The sequence below is a fragment of the Adiantum capillus-veneris genome, chromosome 2 (assembly GCF_014529385.1).
Source record: "Adiantum capillus-veneris isolate H3 chromosome 2, ASM1452938v2, whole genome shotgun sequence".
Classification (NCBI taxonomy): Eukaryota; Viridiplantae; Streptophyta; class Polypodiopsida; order Polypodiales; family Pteridaceae; genus Adiantum; species Adiantum capillus-veneris.
In genome coordinates, this window is record NC_140932.1 from 2,360,248 (window position 1) to 2,373,082 (window position 12,835).

Sequence of the window (12,835 nt, forward strand, 5' to 3'; positions counted from 1 at the left end):
GACATTGCACATGCAGTGGGAGTTGTGAGTAGGTTCATGGACAACCCAGGTAAAGAGCATTGGCAAGCTGTGAAGTGGATACTTAGGTATCTAAAAGGGACAACAACAAATGCTTTGTATTTTGGAGGAACTAATATTTTTCTAGAAGGGTATGCTGATGCAGATATGGCAGGTGACAAAGATACTCGAAGGAGCACTACTGGCTACGTGTTCACGGTTGGAGGCACAGCAATAAGCTGGGCTTCAAAGCTGCAGAAAGTGGTTTCACTTTCTACCACGGAAGCAGAGTATGTAGCAATGACGGAGGCAAGCAAAGAAATTCTGTGGCTTCACAGATTCTTAGAAGAGCTTGGATTCAAACAAGACAATTGTGTCTTGTACAGTGATAGCCAAAGCGCTATCCATCTTGCGAAGAACTCAGCCTTTCATTCAAGGACAAAGCACATTGAGGTGAGATATCACTTCATACGCACTCTTTTGGAAGAGGGACAACTAAAGCTAGGAAAGGTGCATACAAGTGAAAATCCTGCAGACATGTTTACAAAGGTGGTCAACAAGGAGAAGTTGAGCTTTTGCTCATCTTCAATCGGCATTCAAGGATAAGAAGCCAGAATGGAAAGCAATCACAGGTTTGGTTTGGAGATCAGTCTCCAAGTGGGAGATTGTTAAGTATGGAGCCTGATTTACCCTTGTAATTTTTTGTGGTAAAAGTGCACATTTGTAAGGCCCCCATTATGAGGAGAAGCCATCATGCGTGAAGGAAAATCACTCACCGGAAACCAAAATTTTCACATACAAGAATCAGGGGCAACTTTAAAGGCCTTGGGGGCGGAGGCCCCCGATACTTTTTTTCGCCGGAATATTCTTTTTCGCCGGAATATTATGGCTGGACGGCGGCCGGAAAGTGGTCGGAAAACAACCGGTCGGTTGGCCGGTGGCCGGTGGTCGGAAGTCAATGGCCGGTGGCCGAATTCAAAAGCGGACTTGTCTTCTCAAGGGCGGCCACACATGGGCGGATTGGAGGGTCCGATTTGGACTTATGCGCACAAGGGCGGCTACACATGGCTGTCTCTCATAAGAGAGGGCAACCCTTTTGGCCTATAAAAGGAGGCCATTTCTACACACATTTGATAGTGTAAAGTTGATGCAACAAGGTGAGTGTGAGGTGGTGAGAGTGAAGCAAGGCGGGAGCTCCATTAAGGGTATAATCCCTTTGTAAACTACTTCTTGTTTTGAAGTACTAAAGCCATTGAGTGGCTGCTTTCCTGTGGACGTAGCCCACATTGGGTGAACCACGTATATCGTGTGTACTCTCTCTCTCTACTCTATAATCTCGTGTATATAAATTTGTCTCTCTCCATTAAGTAATCTACTCAATTATCTATTTAGCTACGTCTTATTTCCTAACATACCCCATATACTAACTTCACCATAATATACACTTATTCTTTAATACAAAAAAGAGAATAAGGAGCTACAGGATAACGTTGCTATGTGCTCCACCCAGCAGTAGGTCTCTCTCTCTCTCTCTCTCGCTGCTCTCACACTTGCACTCGTGCACGCTTCCGGTGGCACCTTCACTCATGTGGATTTAAACCATGCCCACGAAAAAACACAAATAATTGCTTGAGAGTCAATACAACATTGCCTCTCAACATGAGGTACTCGTGAGGTGCTGAATTTATGAATTGGCAAATACGGGCATACACCTTAAACAAGAGGGCATCGTAAGTTGGGATGCAATACAAGGAGGATTGGGCTTTGGATTTTCTAGGTTCCAACTATAGTGTCGAGGAGATTGTTTTGTTGATTATATCAGATTCTTTGTATGAATGCACTCTATGAAAGTGGACATATTTGATCTTATGAGAGTACACATACACATTTTTATGACATTCAACTTTCGATTCGTTTTTTATCTCTTTAGAGGAGGGTTTGAGATGTATGTGTTTTCTTTGGCTAAAAAGAAGATTTGTTGAACACTTTGTGTGTAAAGCTTGGTTTATCTTACTCATCCCCATCAAACTTAGAGATGCAAGCATGTCATAGTAATGCATTCAATCATCACATCTTAGCTCACACTAACCTTTCATAGATTTCTAGATGCGCTAAACACATCAAAATCTCGAAAACCTAATGTTGCAGACATTCTCATCTCAGATACTCAAGACAAAATCTATTCAGTTTGAAAGAGTAGATCATGTATTGTTTGTTGATTCAAACCATTGGGTGTGCAAGTTTTTGGTTTTAATTTTGATATTGTGTCTTTCTGTGACGATTTTTGCTTTATTATTTTTGAGAGCTATGATTTGTACGAGACAATTTTGATTTCAATAATATATGAGTGAATGGTTTGTAGTCTCCCTGCCCCTCCTCTCTCTCTCTCTCTCTCTCTCTCTCTCTCTCTCTCTCTCTCTCTCTCCCCCCATTCGTTCGTCCATAGGACGGGTCACACACTCTTCGTTCGTCCATAGGATGGGTCACACACTCGTCTATGTGATGGTCTCAAGCTCAAGACCTTAGAGAGAGAGAGAGAGAGAGAGAGAGAGAGAGAGAGAGATCATAGCCATTTATACTTTCCTTTAAAGAGATTGAGAAAAAGGAGTTTGCTCATTCTTTTCATGCATGGACTTAGGATCATCACTTCAAACGCAGTGCCAATTTGTCCATTACTACACCACAATGACAAGTCATATGTGTATGCATACATGAGCTCCACATAGACTACTATCCAGTGTGTGTGTGTGTGTGTGTGTGTTAGAGAGAGAGAGAGAGAGAGAGAGAGAGAGAGAGAGAGAGAGAGGTTTGGAGTAGGGAAAGGACCACGAGTGTCCTTTCCCAAGCAAAAGGTAACCTTGCCATGGCGATCTATGGAGGCCGGGAGGCATGCAGGGGGGCATTTTTCTAAAGGAAAGGACACTCGTGGTCCTTTCCCGGCCGTCAAGAGAGCTGGGGAGGGAGGGCAAGTCGGGAGTGTGTTGTGCGCGGCGATACCTCGATAGCGATGGAAGCAACTGTGAGAACAGGCGGGTGATAGACAGTCGTAGAAGCCAATGATTGGTTGTTGACCATTGACTATCTTTTTTTATTATATGTTGCTGAGTTGGCGACGATTTGACAGTCGAAAAAAAAAATCCTATCCAGAATGGACAGTAAATGGAGGGTGGCGATTCGCTACCCCCCTCCCAAGGCCCTTGACGGGGGAGGGGGGAGAGGGAGGCAAGCACGAGAAGAGCATAAAATGTTTTAATGTCATTACTGTACTACAACAACAGCAAGAGGCCTCAAATCTTCGATTCTAGAAAAAAAAAATTAAAAATAATATATATATATATATATATATATAAATATATATACACACACATAAAGTTTTAAATTGTAAGGATATAATGTCATTTTTCATGGCTTTCTTAGAGCTATCTAGACAGTGATGAAGCTTTACAACCCATAAAAGTATACGACCCATTCGTGCTTCCATCGAAAAATGATGTTTTTAAAATTACGTTCAAGTAGCAGCTCGATCAAGATAATATCTCAATCAAGTTATTATCTCGATTGAGATACTTATATCACTCTTTCTATAATTTTGGCAATCATTTGTCTGTCATGTAGGTCCTTAAGCTTAATATTATCGTGACCAATTTCGTGCATAGGGCATACACATACATAAAAGGTGTTGCCAAAATCAATCTCTCTCTCTCTCTCTCTCTCTCTCTCTCTCTCTCTCTCTTAACCTAGGGCCAACTTGGGACATTCCTTGTCCCCATTTTGCCCTAGTTTTTCTTTCATTTTTTCATTTTTGTTGATATATTTTCATTGGTACTCATTGGTATTTTAGCTAGTAACCAACACCAAACTTGTCAGAAGACCTCGTGCGTTTTCATTGGTATAACCATTGTTGTGCACTCCATGTATGGTGGCACTCTCAAAACTAAGAATAAAATAGGATCACCCTCAATCATGTAGGTGTGCTATTACAAATTGTGTGCGTGCGTGCGTATGAGAGAGAGAGAGAGAGAGAGAGAGAGAGAGAGAGAGATTGCTTACAACCCACAAAAATATAAAGCCTTTCTCTAGTATTAGAAGAATCAACATAGAATGCACAAACCATGAAATCTTCCTACGATAGTAGGTAGGAGAATCAAACAAAAAGTAAAATAACTACAAACATGGCTCTATTATTAAAGATATACTTCATCATCATGCATGCACGAAGAGCCATCCGTCTTCCTCCATCCAAGTTCTTCCAAACCAGTGGCAGATTTCACCCACGCCTCTGGCTTGGTATGAAGGTCTTGAAAGGCAATGTGATGTGGATTCCAATAGCTTGTATCATAATGGCAGTTTACAATAAGCTTATGGATGCTTCCATCTTCAGCTTGAAGAGTGGTGACAAAACTTTTTGTTTGTTTTGCATAGTGACAATAGAACACGCGAAAGGGGAAGTCCATATCATGGCAAGATACTGATGGCAGCTCATCAGGGTCTTGCTTGAGTGACTCCACATCGACAACTGTAAAAATCTTTCCAACGAATTTGACATTGCTTGCATCGAGAAGGGAATCATAGACCTTGATGGGTTTGCTAGCTCCCATGATAGTAGCAACAAAGTCTACTACATCTTCGAGTGATGTAAGGCATGCTTTTACCTCTGCATCTATACTATCTATAATGGGGAGAGAGATTCAGGTTGCCACATGTTAGCAAATCCTTGCTCCGGCCAACATCTCCTCCCCCCCCCCTTTGGCGTGTGCAAGTTCCGAGTTCTCCCCCAGCTTCGTATAGCGAGTTTACAACGGCTACAAATGAGTCTATCTGGAAACCCGAGTTTCATTCAGCTTGATTGTTACCCGCTCTTGCCCTATTGTGAGTTGTGCACACCTCTTCACCTTAACATGGCGCCGCTCCTACCCCGTCGTTTCTTCCCGTGCACACCTCAAGGCTTCAAGCTTCAGCCTGCTCCGTTCGCCTACTCTTGAGTCCTCACGTTTGCACCATTCGCCTACTATTCAACATCTTGGTCCAACATCATCAGACCTGCTCCCACTCTCTCTCTATCTCTCTCCCTATGGATAGAGCTTGACACTTCTCCTAGCGACGACGGTCTCCATGGGCGGCAAGGACGTCCTGCATCCTCCCTATACTCCATTTCTGACCTGATGGGGTGCTATCTTCTCAGTGAGGTACTGTGGGCCTTGGGATCTACATATGAGTGAGAGAGAGAGAGAGAGAGAGAGAGAGAGAGCTTCTGCGCTCATGGCTCCATTGCCATATGAGATTTAATGTGTGTGTGTGTGTGTGTGTGTGAGAGAGAGAGAGAGAGAGAGAGAGAGAGAGGCTTTCGAGAAATGGATGAAGCACCAACAGCCACCGACTCCTGAAACTTGCCCGCCTGCGATGCCAACCTTGAAAACTGTATACATTTGGTTCTATCCACCAGCCGGCTCTCCTAATAGGTCTCTCTCTCTCTCTCTCTCTCTCTCTCTCTCTCTCTCTCTCCGCGCAGGTTCATGCTTATCGTGGTGTATGTGTAATCCCACCTACAATTTTTGCTTCATGCAGCTACCCACCACCCAACAGATCTTCGGATAGACCCCGCCCCCCCCCCCCCCCCCCCCAATTTTCTCTCTCTCTCTCAGGATAGTTTCCTACGACGTTAAAACTCTCTTCTTCTTCTTCTCTTTCTACCTCTGCAGGTTCACACCGATTGGCAGCCCGCTTCTGAGTCCATTGAAAAGTATCCAGGTTAATTTTCAACAATAGATGCTGGATGGCTAATTGGCGTTGGCGGTAGGTGGGAGTTGAAACCAACTACCCAGCACAGTAGCATGCAGAGGTGAGGGCTGGGCCGTCTGTAGCTGGGGTTGTGGAAGGCCAGTAGGTGTACACAGATACGGGTTGCAGCTAAGGTAGAGACATTTATGGCTTAAAAGGGGCAACCTTAAGCTCCTGTCGCAGCACTGGGGCCATCGATGTTGGTGGTGAGGCGTCCGTCTTAGGAATCGGAGGTGGGGGCAACCACGAAATCTATAGGTGCTCACTATGGAGAGGATGAAGCTTCAAGCTCCTCGCTACCATCGGTATGCACACAGAGCCTGGGGAGCACGCGAGATGGTTGGGAGGGTGCTAAATTTAGGTTATGAAGAAATCTATATCTATACTATTTATCTAGGGGGAGGGATTCTGTACCCCCTCCTAGACACGTGGTGAAAGCTCTTTCATCCGGCCAAGTCTGGCGATAGTGTGCCCTGCAGAGAGAGAGAGGGAGAGAGAGAGAGAGCCCATTAGGCAGTGTTCGGGAAAAATGTGTCTCAGTTTACTATCGTGTCGTTTTCAATTTCAAAAATGCCAGTTGAGGGCAAGGGGGAAAGGAGAAATTTCGTTTCAAAATAGAGAAAAATAGTGTAAAAACCTAAAAAAGTAATCTAATTTTCTAAGACTTCCTATTGACAAACTCAAGGAAAGGAATTTTGTATGTTTGGAAAAATGATTTTTCCCGAACATTGCCATTAGGTGTGTAATTTGTGCAGTCTGGACTGTACGAGAGTTGTTTGCACGCTCCACTCACACTGTGCATCTCTGCCATGCAAGAGAGCGACGCATGTTGCCATGATGTACAACAGTATTCATAGTCTCCAGTGTCCATGTCTAGGGGTGATGGCAGTCGAGAGGCGTGGTCACTGAGGTGGACTGTTCGCGTTGATCTCCATGCTAATTCCATGCAGGTGAAACATTGTTCGTGCTTATTTACATCACACAATGATCTTATACAGTGTTCGAATCATTATTTCAAACATCGAAAATTCCTTTCCTTCAATTTGCCAAGAGAAAATTAGGTTACTTTTTCAGGTTTTTACACTATTTTTCTCTATTTTGGGGCGGAATTTCTCCTTTTCTCCTTGCTCTCAACCAACATTTTGGAAATTGAAAACAACATGATATTAAGCTGAGACACATTTTTCCCGAACACTGATCTTATATAATATTGTTGATGGCATTCCTGAGACCAATCATAGTACGGCGTCACAGCCCCCAAGCATCCCAAGTCCCCAAAAAACCAAGTCGTTGGTGCTGAGTCGTCGAAGTGGAGTGACAGTGACGGTGCTGACAGCGGACCGAAAGACTCGATGCTCATGAGTTGGACTCTCGCCAGCTCAAGCCACCTGTCATCACTAATGAACCAAATGCTAGATTAGGTCTAAAGCCTCTTATATAACCTTAGGTTTCATTGGTGACCTCATGGAAAGTGCCATTTCATCTCTGATGCGGTTGAGCTCATGGAAAGTGCCATTTCATCCTCTAATGCCGTCGACGCCTCTCTTTATATTGATGTTACTGAGCTCACCTCACCTCAAGCACCGCAATCATCCTGGCAAGTTGTCCAGCCTCAAAGCGTCACACAATGGTTATGATGCTATTAATATTAGATCTTCTCAATATACCCAACATAGAGCATTCACATTTTCATCACCCAAATACGTAGCTCTTTGCGACATCTCATGGTGATGGTGATCGGATGGATCTAGACATGCACCAGAGCATTCAAACAAGGATCATGACAGAATCGCAAATAATCGATAGCCCTCAAACACCCACTTGCAGCAGTGATGATGGTGCATGAGCTCAAGTTGTGTGCATAGCGGTGGTATGAGGTCTCGACTACAAGAGAGATCACGTGAGTGGAACTCCTTTCCAAAGATTGGCTTTTTATTGAACCAAGGAACTTGAAGCTAGGCTCATGCCCTGTTCCAAAGAGGAGCTGTGCCAAGTCTATAACTAGGATGTCTTTACCCGCATGCGATATGCTAGAGGCCTTATGTGTATTTTACAATGTGAATATGATAGGGAGGTTCTACCATCTAACTCTTAACAAGTAATACTAGATAACACCTTATCAGATATACAACACTTCACATCATTGATCTACACATAGGCTATGGCATGCAATGGGTAGCTTTTCTTTATGCACTCGCATTGAGGCCCTTTGGGCTCCCAAGTTGAGATTCATAGGAATAGGGCCTCTGGAGAATCCATTGATAAGGATAAGGAAGAAATTGAAGGACATGGCAAATACCTTGCACGTGTCTTTTTGTTTTTCTACTTAGTAATCTTTGGTGACGTCTCAGCTTGGCAGGTGATCACGACCGTCTTCTCTCTCTCTCTCTCTCTCTGGTCAACCACCCATCCCGGGGTCTCCAGCTCTCAAGGTTTGATAGCCACAATATTTGAGGCTTCTTCCTGTTTCTGTTGCTACTCTTTGTATCTACTGACTTCTTGGCCTCAATCTATGTCACAGTCCTACGGTAGAGAGACTTGCAACCATCATGTGCTCTCTCTCTCTCTCTCTCTCTCTCTCTCTCTCTCTCTCTCTCTCTCTCTCTCTCTCTCTCTCTCTCTCTCTCTCTCTCTCTCTCGCTAGATCTGTATGTGTGTGACGTGAGTCTATTTTGGTAAATTGGAGTAGATAGGTGCATTTTTGAAGGAACGCTTAGTCTAATGAGGCCAAGGCCATGTATGCGAGGCTCTTGCAAAGGCCTTCTTCTACCGCCATGCACATCTCAATAAGATGAAATTTTACTATGTTTCCATGTGTTTTATTGACTTTAAGCACACAAAAGCCTCTCAATATGGCATCATTGTGACCTTTTTGCAAAGTTGTGAGGGCAAGAACTTACAGTTCTGAGCTTTGATGGGTTGTGAGAATGAGTGCATGTCCTCCAAATCATTTTCCCTCTAGCCTTCATTCGTTGCTACAGTTTGGAAAAAAATCATTTTGGCATTTGCTACTGTAGGTGATCCTTAGTTAAAACTCCACTCTCCGCAATTCATGTTGCAAAGTGAGTGGAAGACCCTCACTTCCGAGGGGGGGTGCTGCCCAAGTGAAGGCTTTTTTGTACTATAATGGTTGTGTGTGAGCGTGGACAAGCGCTCTCTATCATCGGGCTGCTCTAAGCCCAACCTAAGAGGTTGTTTGCCAAAATTTAGGAGTATCTAGATAAAAATACACAATTTTTTTCCAAGATATGTAGGTTTTGTCATCCTCAAAATGTATCGTATGAGGTAAATTTCAAACTTTGCAGGTGAGATTACACTAGCTAGACCATCGGGACGTGGTGTTGGGGGGAGAGAGAGAGAGGGACCTTAGAACTAGAGCTCCATATTTTTTTTTTCAAAAAACTTGGTTTAATTCTCAAATACATTAGATTTTTCGACTCTTTTAAGGTAGATTTCAAATTTTGAAGGTGGGATTAAAGGCTAGACCTAGGTAATTTTTGAGCACTACTCAAAGGACGAGAGAGAGAGAGAGAATATTTTTCTTGATCTACTTTTATAAAATTTGTCAAGAGCAAGGGGCTTGAAGGTAAGAGGGGCCATGCCGCCGCCGGAGGCGGCGCCGTTTTACTAGTGTTGATAATCATTCTTACTCTGGGCCTCGCAATTGTGTATTGTTTGCTGCAAGGATCCTTTTGATATCTTCAACATGCTTTCTATCTTTGATCCTTCATTGTCAAAGGGAAATAGGCATGCTAGCTTTCGTGGCAAGAATGCACGCCCATCCACACCATGTCTATCACTAGCAAGATCTACATATATCTTTTTGCCAGTCACCAACACCTATAATTTCAAGTTTTGACAAAAAGAAAATACCATAGAAACACCTTTAATAACGGATATTGCAAAAGAGACTGTATTCGGAGATGCAAAAGTCTGTGAGATGTTTAGTGCATCTTTTGATAGGTTCCTTAAGCAATTATATGAAGTTTGCACAATCACATGCCACAAGACAAACATCATGCAAGTTGGCACTTACAAAATGACAAACAAACAAATGTTACAAAATGAATTTGTAAGCGTAAACAAACAAATGACAACATACGAATGTTACAAAATTGCCAATACCTGCTTCTCTCGAAAGGCATTTCGAACCTCATGAATAGTGCGTGATATCAAGAACCGACGAGCTTCCATGAATTTAGAGGGAATTCGGTGTAATGCTTCAGAACGTTCTTTATTGGGTTTCTTCGTTGATGCATCAATTTGCGTGATGGAAGGCTGTCGGCTTGATAGAGAGGGATGAGGTTCGTGGAAGACGCTGGGTCGTCGGACTGATACAAAGGGATGAGGTTCTCGGAAGACCCTGTGCCGTCGGATTGATAGAGAGGGATGAGGTTCTTGGACGAGGATTGCTTGACATCTTTTTGATAGAAAGGGATGAGATTCTTGGAAGACACTGGGTCGTCGGACTGATATAAAGGGATGAGGTTCTCGGAAGACGCTTGGTCGTCGGACTGATAGAAAACGATGGGGTTCTCGGAAGACCCTTGGTCGTCGGACTGATAGAAAACGATGGGGTTCTTGGAAGACACATACACATTTTTAGCCATGACCATTCATTGGTATCCATCTCCTGCACACCACAACAAAACAATTAAAGTTCTTCATAAAAAGAAGGTTGGTTTGAACCTTATAAACTTTTGGATAATTTTAAAATAAGACCTTGGGTCTTCAAAAAAGTTTGGAAGGCTAGGAATGGCCGGGTTTTTGAAAATTCTAGGGAAACGGCCAGATTCACAGAGATTGTTCAAGAAAGCAGAGGGGTCATTATAATAGCCATTGGGAGAAGGAAGAACTCGGAGGAGTGGAACGGGCCGGTCATTGAACACATGCTTAGGTGCAGGTGTCGATCATCTAGATGGGAGTAGGGTGGCTCCCCCTTTCAGCCGATTTGTCATGGCTCGTTACGAGCATGGCAAGTTGATGTAATAGTGTGTTATTCCACTCACAATTGTGAGTTTTGCCAAAAATAGATTTTAAAAAGTAAAACCTTGGGTAAAAATATATAAATAAACACCAGAAAAGAGAAGTAAACCATGAAGAATGAAAGAAAGATTTGAACCTGTAAAATAAGATATTTTGTAAATGACATTGGGGTAGGGATAGCCTAGGTTCACTACATTACTTCTCGTTTATTGAGCATCCACGTTGGTGCAAAGAACAACTTTATTTAGCATGTATATGCATATGCATATTATTTTATTTCACACTGTTGCACGACAATCTACATCTACATTTATTCTAGGAAAAATTACCAAAATACCCCTCTAATTTGTGGAAATTCCCAAAATACCCTTGTGTCTTTTTAATTGGGTGGATTTCTTTGGATTTTTAAAAATTTATTCCTTTTGACAATTAAGATCCATTTTTGGTTGCTTAACACATAATTTCTCATGAATTAACTAGCAAAAAAAAAGCATTTTTCTCTAAAAATAATGAAGCAATTCATCGTAAAAGCGTACCTAGCCAGCTCAAATTCTAGTTTTAACATTTTACAATGATAGATGATCAATCTTCTTATGAAAAGCTACAAAAAAATTTGTTTTTGGAGATGTTTAGTCTCCTATCCAGGGATATTTTGGGAATTTCAAACAAATTGAGGGCATTTTGGAAATTTTGGACAAAATATGAGGGGTATTTTGGGAATTTCCACAAATTAGAGGGGTATTTTGGGAATTTCAAAAAAATTGAGGGCATTTTGGAAATTTTTGACAAAATATGAGGGCTATTTTGGGAATTTCCACAAATGAGAGGGGTATTTTGGTAATTTTCCCTTTATTCTATCTACTAACATAGTATGGCGGACTACATAGCCCTTTACAAATGTCTCTCTCTACGAGATGAAGGCTAAACACCAAGGGAGATGAAAGGGGAGAGAGAGAGAGAGAGAGAGAGAGAGAGAGAGAGGGCGCCAAAGATGGCCGGCTGTACTCGTCTATAGTAAAGATAAAATTAAAGGGAGAGTGATTCCTTTCGCCTCGACATGTGGCTAGAGCTCCTTCATCCGACATGTGTTCCCTATAGCCCTCCGCCACATTGTGTGTGTGAGAGAGAGACATAGAGAATCTTTAGCTTGAGCACATGAAGACCTTTCAGCCGGCCAGTGCCTCATATACAGGGGTGTGCTTCGAGGTGGCAGTCACTTTTGAGAGCCGTTGCGTTGCCGGTCGACCGGTAGAATCCATGCCTGCCTCTGCCGGCCAGCTCTTCCACCTCCGAGGTCACGAATGACTGCCTCTCCCGCCATGCCTCTTTCCAAGGTCATGAATGACTGCCTCTCCCGCCACAGCTACCGCCTTCATGTGCTCAAGTCATCGTGCCATCCGGCAGGGAAGGGGATGGGCCCTATTTGCCGGCTGGAGGCTGGTCGCCAGCCTCACGTGCTAATTGCAAGAGAGGCAGCCGAGCTAGTGAGAGCATAAAAATGTGGATTCATACTCTCTCTCTTACCGTGCACATGTCTCTCTCCTCCAGTGTGTGTGTGTGTGTGTGAGAAGAGCGAGCGAGAGGGAGGGAGGGAGAGAAAGAAGTGTGCACAATCTATAGGGAGCATGTGCACGTGAGACAGGGAGAGCATGTGTGTGTGTGCGCGTGCATGCATGCACGAGAAGAAAGGAGAACTCAGCACCACTAACTACACCAGCATCAATGGCAGTATGGCAATGCATACCTCAAAGAACTGAAGAGAGCGCAATCGCAAGATTCATGAACTTTATATAGGCTAGGCCTACACACAAAAGATGATATGGTATGATCATGTGAGATGCTGCTACTTTAAAGTAAAGACGTCTGCAAAAGGAAAACGCAAAACACAGAAGAGGACATGGTATATTGATGGGAGATGCTGCTACTTTAAAGTTAAGACGTCTGCAAAAGAAACACAACAAAAGATGACGTGTTTTCAAGTTGAAACGTCTTCATCGTGGGACTGGAGCTGATGATGGCGACACTTATTAGTAGCTATTACAAAAAAGATCATGTAGCCAAATAAATATGGGCC

At 43.2% G+C, this 12,835-nt stretch overlaps 1 protein-coding gene across 6 annotated transcripts in view; it reads right to left on the minus strand.

Moving 5' to 3' along the window:
- The window catches only part of LOC147462280 (uncharacterized), a 65,891-nt gene extending 53,363 nt beyond the window's left edge, over nt 1-12,528 (minus strand). For 4 of the 6 annotated variants that reach the window (XR_015184341.1, XR_015184342.1, XR_015184343.1 and 1 more), the window contains exons 1-2: nt 11,925-12,527; nt 9,901-10,408 (exon numbers count right to left, since the gene is read on the minus strand). Coding sequence is in view for 1 of the 6 variants with exons in the window: in XM_086483358.1 (XP_086339484.1) it covers nt 9,403-9,615; nt 9,901-9,969 (282 nt within the window). In the remaining 5 variants the exon portion in view is untranslated. The other 2 variants (XR_015184344.1, XM_086483358.1) reach the window with 2 other exon arrangements.
- Nucleotides 12,529-12,835: the final 307 nt, after the last annotated feature.